General features: G+C 43.2%; 1 protein-coding gene across 3 annotated transcripts in view; it reads right to left on the bottom strand.

Moving 5' to 3' along the window:
* Positions 1-18,995, bottom strand: part of LOC115179399 (signal transducer and activator of transcription 1-alpha/beta) — a 36,965-nt gene that overhangs the window by 983 nt on the left and 16,987 nt on the right. The window contains exons 28-41 of one of the 3 annotated variants that reach the window (XM_029740887.1): positions 18,577-18,728; positions 18,299-18,457; positions 17,976-18,068; positions 17,808-17,867; positions 17,591-17,708; positions 17,089-17,130; positions 16,871-16,954; positions 16,673-16,771; positions 16,333-16,530; positions 15,824-15,915; positions 15,487-15,626; positions 10,350-10,538; positions 3,034-3,109; positions 2,785-2,905 (exon numbers count right to left, since the gene is read on the bottom strand). In XM_029740887.1, coding sequence (XP_029596747.1) covers positions 2,785-2,905; positions 3,034-3,109; positions 10,350-10,538; positions 15,487-15,626; positions 15,824-15,915; positions 16,333-16,530; positions 16,673-16,771; positions 16,871-16,954; positions 17,089-17,130; positions 17,591-17,708; positions 17,808-17,867; positions 17,976-18,068; positions 18,299-18,457; positions 18,577-18,728 — 1,623 coding nt within the window. Of the gene's footprint in view, positions 1-2,784; positions 2,906-3,029; positions 3,110-10,349; positions 10,539-15,294; positions 15,402-15,486; positions 15,627-15,823; positions 15,916-16,332; positions 16,531-16,672; positions 16,772-16,870; positions 16,955-17,088; positions 17,131-17,590; positions 17,709-17,807; positions 17,868-17,975; positions 18,069-18,298; positions 18,458-18,576; positions 18,729-18,995 lie in introns of those variants that run through there. The other 2 variants (XM_029740888.1, XM_029740889.1) reach the window with 2 other exon arrangements.

Raw genomic sequence — 18,995 nt, 5'->3', positions numbered from 1 at the left:
CGTGTATAAAATCGAGCACACCGCCATGCAATCTCCATAGACAAACATTGGCATTAGAATGGCCTTATTGAAGAGCTCAGTGACTTTCAACGTGGCACCGTCATAGGATGCCACCTTTTCAACAAGTCAGTTCATCAAATTTCTGACCTGCTAGAGCTGCCCCGGTCAACTATAAGTGCTGATATTGTGAAGTGAAAACGTCTACGAGCAACAACGGCTCAGCCGCGAAGTGGTAGGCCACAAACTCACAGAACGGGACCACCGAGTGATGAAGCGCATAAAAATAGTCTGTCCTCGGTTGCAACACTCACTACCGAGTTCCAAACTGCCTCTGGAAGCAACATCAACACAAAAACTGTTCGTTGGGAGCTTCATGAAATGGGTTTGCATGGCTGAGCAGCCGCACACAAGCCTAAGATCACCATGCACAATGCCAAGCGTCGGCTAGAGTGGTGTAAAGCTCGCCACCTTTGGACTCTGGAGCAGTGGAAACGCATTCTTTGGAGTGATGAATCACTTTCCACCATCTGGCAGTCTGATGGACTAATTTTGATTTGGAGAATGCTACCTGCCCGAATGCATAGTGCCAACTGTAAAAGTCTGGTGGAGGAGGAGTAATGGTCTGGGGGCTGTTTCCTGGTTCGGGCTAGGTCCCTTAGTTCCAGTGAAGGGAAATCTTAACACTACAGCATACAATGACATTCGAGAAAATTCTATGCTTCCAACTTTGTGGCAACAGTTTGGGGAAAGCCCTCTCATGTTCCAGCATGACAATACCTTGGTGTATAAAGTGAGGTCCATAGAGAAATGGTTTGTCAAGATCGGTGTGGAAGAACTTGACTGGCCTGCACAGAGACCTGACCTCAACCCCATCGAACACCTTTGGGATGAATTGGAATGCCGACTGGGAGCCAGGTCTAATTGCCCAACTTCAGTGCTCGACCTCACTAATGCTTGTGGCTGAATGTTTAGTTTATTAATTCAACCATTTAAAAAAACAAGCACACATAAAACTTGAAAAGGTGGTCCTCTTAATGGAATGGAAGCAAGTCCCTGCAGCAATGTTCCAACATCTAGTGGAAAGCTTCCCAGAAGAGTGGAGGCTGTTATAGCAGCAAAGGGTTGGTCCCCAACTCCATATTAATGCCCATGATTTTGGAATGAAATGCTCGACGAGCAGGTGTCCATATACTTTTGGTCATATAGTATAGCATAAAAGCGCATCCTTGTAGCTGTGTAGGCTAATATTGTCAACATTTTTGCATTGGGGTAAGTTGAGCCAATGGCTACCATAGCCTATACAAATTATGATTACATTGTCAGTTTTATGCATAATATGCTAAGTATTTTTGCAATGTGTCATGCATATGAACTTGAGTGCATTTTTTATGTTAAAGAGCAGACCCCGTGGGGCCGTGTATACAAATGTAAAGCACGCAGGGGTCTAGCCCCCCTTGAGGTTCTTGAGAGAGCACCAAAGAAGTGAGAGAAGGGAAGAAGTCCATTTGAGCAGCAGCAAGGGATGAGAAAATAGACTGAAGGACACTGAACAGTTACATTGATAAAAAAGAAAACTAACATGTATTGGTGTGAAAGAGGCTATGATAGAGTAGCAGTCACACAAATTCATATCTGATGACATGGAGTCTGAGCTTGCTAAACATATCAAGAATCTCAGAGACCTGTTTCATGGGCTTAGTAGCCTCAAATGTAGAGTAATTGCCTACGAATTGGCACATCGAAACAACATCCCTGTCCCAGACAACTGGTCAAGAAATGGAAGGCTAAGTGAAATTGAACAGAGATCTACAGTATATCGGAATGTAGGCATTCATTTAAGATATACAATATACCACAACCTCATTCAATTAATTAAACTTTGACCTACCAGCACCATCACCCACTGTCACAACACTTTCAGGGGACGCCATCCCCCACTTACCCCAAGGTGGCTCAATTTACCCCACACCGGGGGGGTAAATTAGTTTTCTGGCACAAAATGTCTTTATTATAAGACAGAAATACTCCTCAGACAATCCCACAGGTGAATAAGCCGGATGTGGAGGTCCTGGGCTGGCGTGGTTACAAATTGTCTGCGGTTGTGAGGCTGGTTTGACATACTACCAAATTCTCTATAACGACGTTGGAGGTAGCATATGATAGAGAAATGAACATTATATTCTCTGGCAACAGCTCTGGCAACATTCCTGCAATCAGCATGCCAATTGCACACTCCCTCAAAACTTGAGACATCTGTGGCATTGTGTTGTGTGACAAAACTGCACATTTTAAAGTGGCCTTTTATTGTCCACAGCACCTGTGTACCTGTGTAATGATCATGCTGTTTAATCAGCTTGATATGCCACACCTGTCAGGTGGATGGATTACCTTGGCTAAGGAGAACTGCTCACTAACAGGGATGTAAACAAATTTGTGCTCATCATTTTAGAGAAATAAACTTTTTCTGAATCTGAAAAATTATTTATTTCAGCTCATGAACCATGGGACCAACACTTTACATGTTGCGTTTATATTTTTGTTTAGTGTAGATAGCTATGTTAGAAATAATACTACACTCGTAGAAAAAAAGGTGCTATCTAGAACCAAATAGGGTTCTTGGCTGTCCCCATTGGACAACCCTTAAAATAACCCATTTTTGTTCCAGATAAAACCCTTTTCGATCCAGGTAGAACCCTTTTGAAACCCTTTTTCTAAGATTGTATATTTCCCTTGACAAAGTAATGCTGTATATCACAGTAGAGCCAGAGGGGAAATTGCACTTACCACAGCAGTATCAATATTCTTAGGACTTCCACTCCAACAATGGAGCACTAGCCAACTTTTCAGCTCTTCAAACACTTCTGGCGACATGAGCATCATCTTGTCTTGCAGTCTAGATGGGTGACTAAAACACATTGCAAAAATAAGGGTTAATTAAGTCAGATTATGGATTATACCCAAACCAGAACATTGCAAATAAAATGTCTTCCTGTTATAGATGAAGATATATGTAACGTATGAAGGGTAACTTACACTTCTGACACTGATCTGAAATATTTCTTTATGTATCCTGTGTAGGTGGGACTCTCCACATCCATGGGCTCTGATGCTGAAAAACAAAATGGTGGACCAGATGGACAATTAAGAGGTGTTGTTTAGGGATGCACCAATATTACATTTTTGTCCGATACCAATATTATCCTTGCCAAAACAAAAACGATACCGATAACCAATATTAACAATTTTTAGCAGCCTTTTAAGCGTTGTAGTACAGTTAAATAGTTAACACATACACACACGGCCACAGCGGTCTAAGGCACTGCATCTCAGTGCAAGAGGCATCACTACAGTCCCTGGCTCGAATCCAGGCTGTATTATATCCGGCCGTTATTGGGAGTCCCATAGGACGGCGCACAATTAGCCTAGCAGGTTAGGCCGTCATTGTAAACAAGAATTTGTTCTGAATTGACTTGTCTAGTTAAATAGAAAGGACACACACACACACCCCAAAAAGTAATTTTGTTGGCATTTACGTACAGTGGCTTGTGAAAGTATTCACCCCCCTTGGCATTTTTCATATTTTGTTGCCTTACACCATGGAATTAAAATATATTTTCGGGGGGTTGTATAATTTTATTTAAATAACATGCCTTCCACTTTGAAGATGCAAAGTATTGTTTTATTGTAAAACAAACAAGAAATAAGAGAAAAAAACAGAAAACTTGAGCGTGCATAACTATTCATCCCCCCAAAGTAAATACTTTGTAGAGCCACCTTTTGCAGCAATTACAGCTGCAAGTCTCTTGGGGTATGTCTCTATAAGCTTGGCACATCTAGCCACTGGGATTTTTGCCCATTCTTCAAGGCAAAACTGCTCCAGCTCATTCAAGTTGGATGGGTTCCGCTGGTGTACAGCAATCTTTAAGTCATACCACAGATTCTCAATTGATTGAGGTCTGGGCATTGACTAGGCCATTCCAAAACATTTAAATGTTTCCCCTTAAATCACTTGAGTGTTGCTTTAGCAGTATGCTTAGGGTCATTGTCCTGCTGGAAGGTGAATCTCCGTTCCAGTCTCAAATCTCTGGAAGACTGAAAACAGGTTTCCCTCAAGAATTTCCCTGTATTTAGCGCCATCCATCATTCCCTCAATTCTGACCAGTTTCCCAGTCCTTGCCGATGAAAAACATCCCCACAGCATAATGCTGCCACCCCCATGGGATGGTGTTCTCAGGGTGATGAAAGGTGTTGGGTTTGCGCCAGACATAGCGTTTTCATTGATGGCCAAAAAGCTACATTTTAGTCTCATCTGACCATATGTTTGGGGTGTTTTTTAATAACAGATTTAAAAATGGTCCTCCTTGGGATGTTCAAAGATTCAAATATTTTTTTTATAACCCAACCCTGATCTGTACTTCTCCACAACTTTGTCCCTGACCTGTTTGGAGAGCTCCTTGGTCTTCATAGTGCCGCTTGCTTGGTGGTGCCCCTTGCTTAGTGGTGTTACAGACTCAGGGGCCTTTCAGAACAGGTGTATATATACAGTGTGGCAAAAAAGTATTTAGTCAGCCACCAATTGTGCAAGGTCTCCCACTTAAAAAGATGAGAGGCCTGTAATTTTCATCGTAGGTACACTTCAACTATGACAGACAAAATGAGAAAAAAAATCCAGAAAATCACATTTTAGAATTTTTAATGAATTTATTTGCAAATTATGGTGGAAAATAAGTATTTGGTCAATAACAAAAGTTTATCAATACTTTGTTATATACCCTTTGTTGGCAATGACAAAGGTCAAACGTTTTCTGTAAGTCTTCACAAGGTTTTCACACACTGTTGCTGGTATTTTGGCCCATTCCTCTATGCAGATCTCCTCTAGAGCAGTGATGTTTTGGGGCTGTCGCTGGGCAACACGGACTTTCAACTCCCTCCAAAGATTTTCTATCGGGTTGAGATCTGGAGACTGGCTAGGCCACTCCAGGACCTTGAAATGCTTCTTACGAAGCCACTCCTTCATTGCCCGGGCGGTGTGTATGGGATCATTGTCATGCTGAAAGACCCAGCCACGTTTCATCTTCAATGCCCTTGCTGATGGAAGGAGGTTTTCACTCAAAATCTCACGATACATGGCCCCATTCATTCTTTCCTTTACACGGATCAGTCGTCCTGGTCCCTTTGCAGAAAAATAGCCCCAAAGCATGATGTTTCCAGCCCAAGCTTCACAGTAGGTATGGTGTTCTTTGGATGCAACTCAGCATTCTTTGTCCTCCAAACACGACGAGTTGAGTTTTTACCAAAAAGTTCTATTTTGGTTTCATCTGACCATATGACATTTTCCCAATCCTCTTCTGGATCATCCAAATGCTCTCTAGCAAACTTCAGACGGGCCTGGACATGTACTGGCTTAAGCAGGGGGACACGTCTGGCAGTGCAGGATTTGAGTCCCTGGTGGCGTAGTGTGTTACTGATGGTAGGCTTTGTTACTTTGGTCCCAGCTCTCTGCAGGTCATTCACTAGGTCCCCCCGTGTGGTTCTGGGATTTTTGCTCACCGTTCTTGTGATCAATTTGACCCCACGGGGTGAGATCTTGCGTGGAGCCCCAGATCGAGGGAGATTATCAGTGGTCTTGTATGTCTTCCATTTCCTAATAATTGCTCCCACAGTTGATTTCTTCAAACCAAGCTGCTTACCTATTGCAGATTCAGTCTTCCCAGCCTGGTGCAGGTCTACAATTTTGTTTCTGGTGTCCTTTGACAGCTCTTTGGTCTTGGCCATAGTGGAGTTTGGAGTATGACTGTTTGAGGTTGTGGACAGGTGTCTTTTATACTGATAACAAGTTCAAACAGGTGCCATTAATACAGGTAACGAGTGGAGGACAGAGGAGCCTCTTAAAGAAGAAGTTACAGGTCTGTGAGAGCCAGAAATCTTGCTTGTTTGTAGGTGACCAAATATTTATTTTCCACCATAATTTGCAAATAAATTCATTAAAAATCCTACAATGTGATTTTCTGGATTTTTTTCTCATTTTGTCTGTCATAGTTGTCGTGTACCTATGATGAACATTACAGGCCTCTCTCATCTTTTTAAGTGGGAGAACTTGCACAATTGGTGGCTGACTAAATACTTTTTTTGCCCCACTGTACATTGAGATCATGTGACAGATCATGTGACACTTAAAGTCCACCTGTGTGCAATCTAACTAATTATGTGACTTTGAATGTAATTGGTTGCACCAGATGCACTCATAATGCTCATGGGACTGACATCGCTGGTCCAAATGTCAGTCGTGAAGCTAATAGCAGTGACGCTCATGTATGTGAGTTTCAACAACACTGTAACTCCGGTAGGGCAACATCTGAAAAATAGTGTGTACCGGGGCTCGACCAGTCGGCGAAAGCCAACATCATCCACGACAGAGCACGGTTGATTGTCAAGGGCAATGGATTCCATTATCTTGGCGTTAATGGATTTCGCCTTAGTTGTCTCGCTTAAATTTTCTTACTCTTTCAAATGACTGCTGGACATGAACTTGTTTAGTTGTTGAAAGTGTGCACGTAGTATTTTTCTGCTTTTGTTCTGTGTATTTTTTGTGGCGTCATTACGTCATCTACCTACGTTATATAGGTATGCACATCAGCTTTGACGTCGGGTTTTCGCGTCGGCGTTAAACTAGACATCATGCCGATGCCAATGTTGGCATTTTTAGCTAATATCGTCCGATTCCGATATACACACCACTATATCGTGCACCCCTAGTGTTGTTCATAATAAACATCCCCAAAGGTTTACCAGACACCATGGTCATTGAGGGGATTTTAAACACAGAAATAGAATGCCTAATCTTATCACTTCTATTTTCTGACCAACAGATGTTTTATTAATTCTATATTCCTATAATGTGAAATTTATCATGTCTTGTCATTATTATTTTGTAAACATTTATATTTGATATATGCCTATACTCGATGTCTGTGCCTGCGTGGAAAACTAATCTGTCTGTTCAACCTAGAGGCTTTAGTTTTTTGCAAGGACTGCGTCTCAATACACAACATCCGCCGATGTCGGTTTACCCCATCTGCAGTGGAAACAGGCAGCTCTACAGCGGAGTGACCCCATTATGGAAAGCTGAGACTCACGGCTGTTTTGGTCTACGACAAGCTTCATGGGACTCGTTTGAAGTCGGTCCCTTTGGCATGCCAACTTTGTTTTTCTTCCAACGAAAACATCTGTCAAGTCCGAACGGTTTAAGCCAGAAACAAAATCACACCACTATGGAAAGCTGAGACTCACACAAACGGGTCAGCTGTTTTGCTCTACGACGCCCACAAGCTGAACCCCTAGGAGTCTAAGACGATATCTACAAAGCTAACATATATAATTGTTTTAGTTTGATCATAAGATGGACCAGCTATTTTTAGTACCTCTGAAGGTATCCCCAAAAAATATATAAAAATTATTTGGTGAAAGATTGAATTTGACATTACTTAGCCCAGAGAAACACATTGAATAAAACATTACAATGGCAAGAAAAAGTATGTGAACCCTTTAGAATTACCTGGATTTCTGCACAAATGTACACTGCTCAAAAAAATAAAGGGAACACTAAAATAACACATCCTAGATCTGAATGAATGAAATAATCTTATTAAATACTTTTTTCTTTACATAGTTGAATGTGCTGACAACAAAATCACACAAAAATAATCAATGGAAATCCAATTTATCAACCCATGGAGGTCTGGATTTGGAGTCACACTCAAAATTAAAGTGGAAAACCACACTACAGGCTGATCCAACTTTGATGTAATGTCCTTAAAACAAGTCAAAATGAGGCTCAGTAGTGTGTGTGGCCTCCACGTGCCTGTATGACCTCCCTACAACGCCTGGGCATGCTCCTGGACAACCTGTGGTGCAACGTGGCGTTGGTGGATGGAGCGAGACATGATGTCCCAGATGTGCTCAATTGGATTCAGGTCTGGGGAACAGGCGGGCCAGTCCATAGCATCAATGCCTTCCTCTTGCAGGAACTGCTGACAGACTCCAGCCACATGAGGTCTAGCATTGTCTTGCATTAAGAGGAACCCAGGGCCAACCGCACCAGCATATGGTCTTACAAGGGGTCTGAGGATCTCATCTCGGTACCTAATGGCAGTCAGGCTACCTCTGGCGAGCACATGGAGGGCTGTGCGGCCCCCAAAGAAATGCCACCCCACACCATGACTGACCCACCGCCAAACCGGTCATGCTGGAGGATGTTACAGGCAGCAGAACGTTCTCCACGGTGTCTCCAGACTCTGTCACATGTGCTCAGTGTGAACCTGCTTTCATCTGTGAAGAGCACAGGGCGCCAGTGGTGAATTTGCCAATCTTGGTGTTCTCTGGCAAATGCCAAACGTCCTGCACGGTGTTGGGCTGTAAGCACAAACCCCACCTCTGGACGTCGGGCCCTCATACCACCCTCATGGAGTCTGTTTCTGACCGTTTGAGCAGACACATGCACATTTGTGGCCTGCTGGAGGTCATTTTGCAGGGCTCTGGCAGTGCTCCTCCTGCTCCTCCTTGCACAAAGGCGGAGGTAGCGGTCCTGCTGCTGGGTTGTTGCCCTCCTACGGCCTCCTCCACGTCTCCTGATGTACTGGCCTGTCTCCTGGTAGCGCCTCCATGCTCTGGACACTACGCTGACAGACACAGCAAACCTTCTTGCCACAGCTCGCATTGATGTGCCATCCTGGATGAGCTGCACTACCTGAGCCACTTGTGTGGGTTGTAGACTCCGTCTCATGCTACCACTAGAGTGAAAGCACCGCCAGCATTCAAAAGTGACCAAAACATCAGCCAGGAAGCATAGGAACTGAGAAGTGGTCTGTGGTCACCACCTGCAGAACCACTCCTTTATTGGGGGTGTCTTGATAATTGCCTATAATTTCCACCTGTTGTCTATTCCAAATTTATTGTCAATCAGTGTTGCTTCCTAAGTGAACAGTTTGATTTCACAGAAGTGTGATTGACTTGGAATTACATTGTGTTGTTTAAGTGTTCCCTTTATCTTTTTGAGCAGTGTATCATAAAATGTGATCTGATCTTCCTCTAAGTCACATCAATAGACAAACACAGTGTTCTTAAACTAATAACACACAAAATATTGTATTTTTCTTGTCTATATTGAATACATAATTTAAACATTCACAGTGTAGGTTGGAAAAAGTACCCCTAGGCTTATGACTTCTCCAAAAGCTATTTGGAGTCAGGAGTCAGCTAACCTGGAGTCCAATCAATGAGACGAGATTGGAGATGCTGGTTAGAGCTGCCTAGCCCTATAAAAAAAACTCATAAAATTTGAGTTTGCTATTCACCAGAAGCATTGCCTGATGTGAACCATGCCTCAAACAAAAGAGATCTCAGAAGACCTAAGATTAAGAATTATTGACTTGCAATAAAGTATGGTGGAGGGAGCATCATGGTTTGGGGCTGCTTTGCAGCCTCAGGGCCTGGACATCTTGCCATCATTGACGGAAAAATGAATTACCAAGTTTATGAAGACATTTTGAAGGACAATGTAAGGCTAACTGTCCGCCAATTGAAGCTCAACAGAAGTTGGGTGATGCAACAGGACAACGATCCAAAACACAGAAGTAAATAAACAACAGAATGGCTTCAACAGTAGAAAATACGCCTTCTTGAGTGGCCCAGTCAGACCTGACCTCAACCCAATTTAAAATGCTTGTGGCATGACCTCGAGAGCGGTTCAAACCAGACATCCTAAGAATATTGCTTAACTGAAACAGTTTTGTAAAGATGAATGGTCCAAAATTCCTCCTGACCGTTGTGCAGGTCTGATCCGCAACTACAGAAAACGTTTGGTTGAGTTTATTGCTGCCAACCAGTTATTAAATCCAAGGGTTCACATACTTTTTCCACCCTACACAGCAAATGTTTACACTGTGTTCAATAAAGACATGAAAACGTATAATTTTTAGTGTGTTATTAGTTTAAGCAGACTGTGATTGTCTATTGTTGTGAACTTAGATGAAGATCAGATCAAACTTTGTGACCAATTTATGCGGAAATCCAGGTAATTCCAAAACGATGCTGAGCCAATTGTGCACCGCCCTATGGGACTCCCAATCACGGCCGGTTATGATCCAGCCTGGATTTGAACCAGGGTGTCTGTAGTGATGCCTCTAGCACTGAGATGCAGTGCTTTATCCCGCTGCGCCACTCGGGAGCCAAACTCATACATGGCCAAAAATAAATCAAAATGAAGTATGGTTTGAGGTGTCTGAAACGCATCTGAGAGATATAGGAAAGCATCAGAAAAAAATAAAAATAAAAGGTTGCTGGATGCTTACCCTCTATGGTCCTGGTGTAGAACTTTCCGAAGGCCTTGTCTTTGGGGATGTCTGGGTAGAGGAAGCAGAGTGGGATCTCTGGGATGTTCCCAGCTGCCATCACCTTGTAGTTGCAGATGATTTCAGGCAGAGAGATGAGAGACAGCTTCTTCTTGGTATAAGGCTCCACAGCATGGAATACAGGCTTATCTGTGGAACATGGGTGACAGGTACAGTTGAAGTTGGAAGTTAACATACACCTTAGCCAAATACATTTAAACTCACTTTTTCACAATTCCTGACACTGAATCCTCGTAAAAATTCCCTGTCTTAGGTCAGTGAGGATCACCACTTTATTTTAAGAATGTGAAATGTCAGAATAATAGTAGAGAGAATGATTTCTTTCTTTCATCACATTCCCAGTGGGTCAGAAGTTTACATACACTCAATTAGTATTTGATTTTTGGTAATTGTTTAACTTGGGTCAAATGTTTCAGGTAGCCTTCCACAAGCTTCCTACAATAAGTTGGGTGAATTTTGGCCCATTCCTCCTGACAGAGCTGGTGTAACTGAGTGAGGTTTGTAGGCCTCCTTGCTCGCGCACACTTTTTCAGTTCTGCCCACAAATTTTCTATAGGATTGAGGTCAAGGCTTTGTGATGGCCCCTCCAATACCTTGACATTGTTGTCCTTAAGCCATTTTGCTATAACTTTGGAAGTATGCTTGGGGTCATTGTCCATTTGGAAAACCCATTTGCCACCAAGCTTTAACTTCCTGGCTGATGTCTTGAGATGTTGCTTCCAATATATCCACATAATTTTCCTCCCTCATGATGCCATCTATTTTGTGAAGTGCACCGGTCCCTCCTGCAGCAAAGCACCCTCACAACATGATGCTGCCACCCCTGTGCTTCAAGGTTGGGATGGTGTTCTTCATCTTGCAAGCATCCCCCTTTTTCCTCCAAGCATAACGATGGTCAAACAGTTCTATTTCATCAGACCACAGGACATTTCTCCAACAAGTACGATCTTTGTCCCCATATGCAGTTGCAAATCGCAGTCTGTCTTTTTTATGGCAGTTCTGGAGCAGTGGCTTCTTCCTTGCTGAGAGGCCTTTCAGGTTATGTCGATATAGGACTCGATTTACTGTAGATATAGATACTTTTGTACCTGTTTCCTCCAGCATCTTCACAAGGTCCTTTGCTGTTGTTCTGGGATTGATTTTCACCTTTCGCACCAAAGCGCGTTCATTTCTAGGAGACAGAACGCGTCTCCTTCCTGAGCGGTATGACGGCTGCGTGGTACCATGGTGTTTATACTTGCGTACTATTGTTTGTACAGATGAACGTGGTAACTTCAGGCATTTGGAAATTGCCCCCAAGGATGAACCAGACTTGTGGAGGGCCACAATTCTTTTCTGAGGTCTTGGCTGATTTCTTTTGATTTTCCCATGATGTCAAGCAAAGCGATAATGAGTTTGAAGGTAGGCCTTGAAATACATCCACAGGTACACCTCCTATTGACTGAAATGATGTCAATTAGCCTATCAGAAGCTTTTAAAGCCATGACATCATTTTCTGGAATTTTCCAAGCTGTTTAAAGGCACAGCCAACTTAGTGTATGTAAACTTCTGACCCACTGGAATTGTGATAGAGTGAATTATAAGTGAAATAATCTGTCTGTAAACAATTGTTGGAAAAAGTACTTGCCAAAACTATAGTTTGTTAACAAGAAATTTGTGGAGTGGTTGAAAAACAAGTTATAATGACTCCAACCTAACAGGCTGACTACACCGCTTGCGTCGCGTGCGCAGCGTTGCAAAATAAATTTAGAAATCTATATTATTCAATTATTGCACCCACACTGCTCTCGTGCGCGCCAACGAGCGTCTGCATTGCCAAGGGCTAAAATAGAAGTCAGTCCTATTTGTGACACAGATCGCGCTGCAAGTCCTGCCTCTCCCATCTCCTCATTGGTTTATAGAAGCAGGTACCCACGTGCCATCTCCTTATTGGTTATACTCATGTGGGTGACTGAAAGACGAACGAGGTCAGTGGCGGTAATGCACCTAACTTATGAAAGTTGCCAAACGCAATATAAAGTCAAGAGTCCCACTGTAGCTCAGTTGGTAGAGCATGGTGTTTGCAACTCCAGGGTTGTGGGTTCGATTCCCACGGGGGGCCAGTATGTAAAAATGCAATAATAATGTATGCACTCTACTGTAAGTCGCTCTGGATAAGAGCGTCTGATAAATGACTAAAATGTAAATGTAGAAGAAAAAGCCTGGAAGGAGGAGAGATGACTAGAAACGATTTGGTTGACTGTTTTATGTGTGGATTAATTGGCGGAGTAGAGGACCTGTCCCCAAATTAATAAAATTGGTTCAGAGTTTGTTTTGATATTTTAACCTGCGGGTCGTGATCGCATTTGGTGTGGGGGCACAAAATACATTTATGCACGATGGCACACGCGCGCAGCCGTTTTGGGTTCCGTGTAAGTGTATGTAAACTTCCGAATTCAACTCTATATCACTGGCGGCAGGTTAAGCATTCATCTTTGCATTCTAACAGAAAGTAGGCTGGCCCTCTGACATCGCATTGGTCATTCTGCATTCTGTTAATTTATAAAGCCCTTTTGCAAAAAAAAATAAAATGCATTTACCTAACATTGTTACTAAGATATAGAGTATGAGATACTCCGTCACAGGGATGGTTAACTCTTGAAATTCCTTCTGTCAGTATAGATTTAGGATAAAACAACTTTTAGTTGATTTGCACTTCATTTATGGAACCATTTTGAGAATAATCTACAGTTGGATGCATTGGTGGTCAGATGACGCGGATGCTACAGTACAGGACTGTTTTGCAAGCACAGACTGGAATACGTTCCGGGATTCATCCGCATCGAGCTAAAGGCTAGAGCTGCCACTTTTAAGGAGCAGGACACTAATCCGGACGCTTAGAAGAAATCCCGCTATGCCCTCAGACGAACCATCAAACAAGCAAAGCGTCAATACAGGATTAAGATTGAATCCTACTACACCGGCTCTGACGCTCGTCGGATGCTTCAAAACTATTACGGACTACAAAAGGTAAACCAAGACGCAAGCTGACCAGTGACGGGAGCCTACCAGACTAGCTAAATGCCTTTTATGCTCGCTTCGAGGCAAGCAACACTAAAGCATGCACGAGAGCACCAGCTGTTCTGGATGACTATGTGATAACGCTCTCGATAGCCAATGTGAGCAAGACTTTTAAACAGGTCAACATTCACAAAGCCGCGGGGCCAGATGGATTACCAGGACATGTACTCAAATCATGCGCGGACCAACTGGCAAGTGTCTTCATTGACATTTTCAACCTCTCCCTGACTGAGTCTGCAATACCTACATGTTTCAAGCAGACCACCATAGTCCCTGTGCCCAGGGAAGCAAAGGTAACCTGCCTAAATGATTACCACCCCGTAGCACTCACGTCGGTAGCCATGAAGTGCTTTGAAAGGCTGGTCATGGCTCACATCAACAGCATCCTCCCGGATACCCTAGACCCACTAATTTGCATACTGCCCCAACAGATCCACAGATGACGCAATCTCAATCGCACTCCACTCTGCCCTTTCCCACCTGGACAAAAAGGAACACCTATGTGAGAATGCTGTTCATTGACTACAGCTCAGCGTTCAACACCATAGTGCCCACGAAGCTCATCACTAAGCTAAGGACCCTGGGACTTAACATCTCCCTCTGCAACTGGATCCTGGGCTTCTTGACGGGCCGCCCCCAATGCTAAGGGTAGGCAACAACACGTCTGCCACGCTGACCCTCAACACTGGGGCCCCTCAGGGGTGTGTATTTAGTCCCCTCCTGTACTCCCTGTTCACCCACAACTGCGTGGCCAAACACGACTCCAACACCATCATTACGTTTGCTGACGACACAACAGTGGTAGGCCTGACCACCAACAACGAGACAGCCTATAGGGAGGAGGTCAGAGAACTGGCAGTGTGGTGCCAGGACAACAACCTCTCCCTCAATGCGAGCAAGACAAAGGAGCTGATCATGGACTACAGGAAAAGGCGGGCCGAACAGGCCCCCATTAACATCAACAGGGCTGGCGTGGAGCGGATCGAGAGCTTCAGCTCCCTTGGAGTCCACATCACCAACAAACTATCATGGTCCAAACACACGAAGACAGTCGTGAAGAGGGCAAGACAAAACCTTTTCCCCTTCAGGAGACTGAAAAGATTTGACATGGGTCCCCAGATCCTCAAAAAGTTCTACAGCTGCATCATCGAGAGCATCCTGACCGGTTGCAACACCACCTGGTATGGCAACTGCTCGGCATCTGACCGTAAGGCGCTACAGAGGGTAGTGTGTACGGCCCAGAACATCACTGGGGCCAAGCTTCGTGCCATCCAGGACCTATATAATAGGCGGTGTCAGAGGAAAGCCCATAAAATTGTCAGAGACTCCAGTCACTCAAGTCATAGACTGATTTCTCTGCTACCGCACGGCAAGCGGTAACGGAACGCCAAGTTTAGGACCAAAAGGCTCCTTAACAGCTTCTACCACCAAGCCATAAGACTGATGAACAATTAATCAAATGGCCACCCCACTATTGCATTGACCCCTCCATTTGTTTTGTATACTGCTGCTACTCGCTGTTTATTCTCTATGCATAGTCATTTCACCCCTACCTACATGTACAAACGACCTCTAACCTGTACCCCCGCACACCGACTCAGCACCGGTAACCCCTGTATATAGCCACGTTATTGTTATGTAATTGTGTTACTTTTTATTATTTTTTACTTTAGTTTATTTGGTAAATATTTTCTTAACTCTTCTTGAACTGCACTGTTGGTTAAGGGCTTGTAAGTAAGCATTTCACGGTAAGGTCTACACTTGTTGTATTCGACACATGTGGCAAATAAAGTTTGATTTGGTGCCTTTTGGGCAATTCAGTATGTTGGTTGAGGACCTCTTTATTGAGATTTTATTTTTTTATGCAAGTATTTTCCTATACTCCCATGCTGCCTTCTGGATTCCACCCTGGAATTCACCCAGGAATCCACTCTGCTAGAATAAAAAAAACGAAAATAAACACACACAGATTCAAATATAGCACCTTTAGTTGTAAATGCGCACGTGTGCTACTCACCGTATAGGTCGTGTTCCACCCAAGTGAATGTGATGGCTCCGTCTCTGCTACTCTCACTGAAGCGCAGCAGGAACGTGCCTGGACACTTCCCAGTCAGCATGGCCTTTGCCCTCTCCTTACTCACGAAGCCCAGGATGCAACTGTAGTGGGAGAGAACAAGCAACATTACTTTATTACTTACATTACTGTATTTGTTTTAGTAGGCAGGGAGAATGCACATTGTTCATGTCTGTAAATGTGCCAGATGTAGCCATTCAGCTAATATGTCATCCCTATAAGAGCACTAGTTATTTGCTTTTGTAATGTGCAATTCCAAAAAGAGTAAAGAATAACTCACCCATCATTCCACAGGGTCAGCAGATGTCTCTTGATGAGGTCCAGGATGGCTTCGATCCACAGCCAGAAGGGAAAACTCTTCTCACTGAGGCTCTGTAGTTGACAAAAGGAAACACTTACTAGATGTCCTCATGTATATCTCTTTGAACTGTAAATATTTTAAACAAAGTACAACTTATAAAAGGCTTTATATAACATACATAAAGGCTTCATAAGCCCTGAATAAATGCTTCACAAATCATCTTCAAGTGTATGTCATATTCTATAAAAATGGTGTATAAACATACATAGTACATTATGTCACATTTGGCAAGTCACCCTACAGTGGGAGTTGTTTTGTCAACCTTTCTACACCATTTGTAGTGTATGATATACACTTATAGATGATTTGTGAAGCATTTATGTAGTGTTTATGAAGCATTTATGTTTGCTACAGTATATAAATGCTTTATGAGTTGTACTTTGTTTAAATTGGGACCAAATATTCTGTGTACTGTAATCCTAACCTACCTTGACAGCACCAAACATGGTCCAGGGGATAAGGCCCTCAGGATTCCTCTGTGCTTTCTGGCCCAGTAGTTTGTCAGCCAGCATGCCTAGCTGCTCATCATTGAGTCCCCTCTTGGTGACAGAGGAGAACTGCCAGCTCAGCACCTCAGATAGCTGACCCCAGGACACTGTCGGAGGGCTCAGGAAGAACTCCAGGTTCTGTTCCAACAAATCAATCATATTTACTTAAAAACTAATTTTTAAAATCAAAAGTTGTCAAAGTGTTTGACAGTAAGCCAGCAAAGCACCTTCAAGGCAAGGAAAAACTCCCTAGGAGGGAGGAACCATGAGAGAAGACTACCTGGGGCTCGCTGGTCAGCATGTTGTACCACAGGATGGAGGCCCAGCCACTGGGCAGCTGGCTGCTGTTGGAGATGACCACGATGGGCAGGGAGATGGTCTAAAAAGGACCAGAGGCCAGACTAAATCAAATAAGGCCAGAGCGCTGTTGGACCTCATGGGAGTGTAGACCTGAATCTCTATATTTCAGATCACTTACCCCTAGTTTGATTTCCAGACCCGACTGGCGGAGTTCCGACTCAAAGCAGATGCAGTGCAGCTCCTCTGTCACAATGAGAGGCCCCTGGAATAACATGGACAGACAGAGAAACATAGTCCGCACCAGAATGTATTTAATACTCCTCATGAAATTCACAAATACATGGATTACATGGTAATTACAGCCCATTAAGACCAATCAGAAACCAGCTCTCTTACCTCTTTCTTTCCTTTTCCAGTCACTCTCTGCTCTAGCAGTTTCTGTGTTGAGATCAAAGAATAAACTGTAAAGCAGGGATCATCAACTACTGTAGATTCAGCTGCAGGCCAATATTTTCTTGAGAGGATGGTCAGGGTGCCCGAGCATAATTACAAATAATTTGTAGCCTACAAATTGACCGCAAGAAGCCCAAACAGATATCATATTTTACAAAAACATAATCATATCAAACCTTGCTTACATTTGTATACGGTCACATATATTTCTCTATAATGCGTGGAATACTTTGGAACAGATTTCCAAAATTAAAATCACTCGGAGCTGATTTGCTGGTATTTTTACAGTAAAAAATTTATAAAAATACAACTTTAACAAATAAAATGACTGCCAGTTGGGGAACCTTGCTGTAAAGAGTGATGACAGTGCAGGTCCAAATGGACAACTGGGACAAGTCATTCAGATTTAGTGCCCTGTATGCCATTTAAAATGGTGCTAGCTTACCAAATGTAAAAACTCTGCAGCCAAGCTTCCATTTGACTGCTCCATAGTCATAACCTTTGTGTTGCTTTCCAATATGTTGAACTTCCGAACGTTGAACATAGGGAACTTATGGAGAGAACTTATGGAGAGAAAAGAAAATGTGCATCCACTTAAGGTAGGTTTTCACATCACAAATTCAAGAGCAGGACAAAATAACACACAACACTCATTTACTTACCTGTCAAACAAAGCTTTCACTTTGAGTTGATAGTTGAATTCCTGGAGCTTCACAAGAAATCTAGAGGAGAGGAAATGCAAATTAAAACTCACCCAGGACTGTAAGGATCCATAGGAACTACAGATGGGAAGAACTACAGATGGGAGGTGCTGTTGTGTTTGTGCTTACCTGAGCTTGACAGTGAACTGCATATTTGTCTGCAGCACCAGAGGTCTCTGTGGATGTGTGGGCATACAGGGCTGTCTCTCTACCACCAAGGAGCTAAGACACATCACAGACACACAAGGAATTTTGAGGTGATAGATAGATAGATAGATAGATAGATAGATAGATAGATAGATAGATAGATAGATAGATAGATAGATAGATAGATAGATAGATAGATAGATAGATAGATAGATAGATAGATAGATCTAATTTAAATGATGAAAAACGGCAGCAAAAAACAGAGTGGGTCTTTAACTTCGGAATACAAGTGTGGTGTCACTCACTGTTCAAGGAGGTTCCGGAACAGTGCCAAGGCCCGCCCCTCCAGGAAGCCTTTCTGCTGTTTGATTGGGTCGTTGTCGTATGTGTACTTCTGCTCTAGTTCCTGGAGCTCCTTCAGCTGCTGCCTCACCTGCTGCAGGCTTTCTGCCACCGCTGTGAACCTACAGGGGAAGAAGAAGATGAAGCAGAATAAGAACAATACTTATTTGTTGGGTTCCTAAATTCATCTTTTCGCTTGATCAGGCAAGAGATGCCCAAAACAATGAACTAGTCTCCTCACCAGTTCTGCAGTTGGTCCAGACATGTGTTGGGTGGTCCTCCAATACAGGAGCGCTGCTGCCTCTTCTTCCACTCAGGCAGCTCCTCTGAGATCAGGTCTGATTGGACCGCCTCGGCCATGTTGAGCACCTCCGCCAACTGGCCAACCACTTCCTGTGGAGGGAGACAACAACATACGTAGTTATTATTTACTCTATAACCATCATTTACTTTTCAATATGAGCATGCTGGTTATAACTAGATAATACACTCTTAGTCATTCAGACAGACTATGATGATACATGGTATTCTTAGCAGTGCTTGATGCATGATTATTCATGCTTTTTGTCATTGCATTTTTTTTATTCACAGTACAATGTCACTGTTTAACCTCATCATGACTAGAGGTCGACCGATTATGATTTTTCAACGCCGATACCG

This window comes from Salmo trutta, chromosome 39 (assembly GCF_901001165.1).
Source record: "Salmo trutta chromosome 39, fSalTru1.1, whole genome shotgun sequence".
Taxonomy (NCBI): Eukaryota; Metazoa; Chordata; class Actinopteri; order Salmoniformes; family Salmonidae; genus Salmo; species Salmo trutta.
The sequence above is the reverse complement of the archived record's forward strand: the minus strand, read 5'-3'. Positions and strand labels throughout refer to the sequence as shown.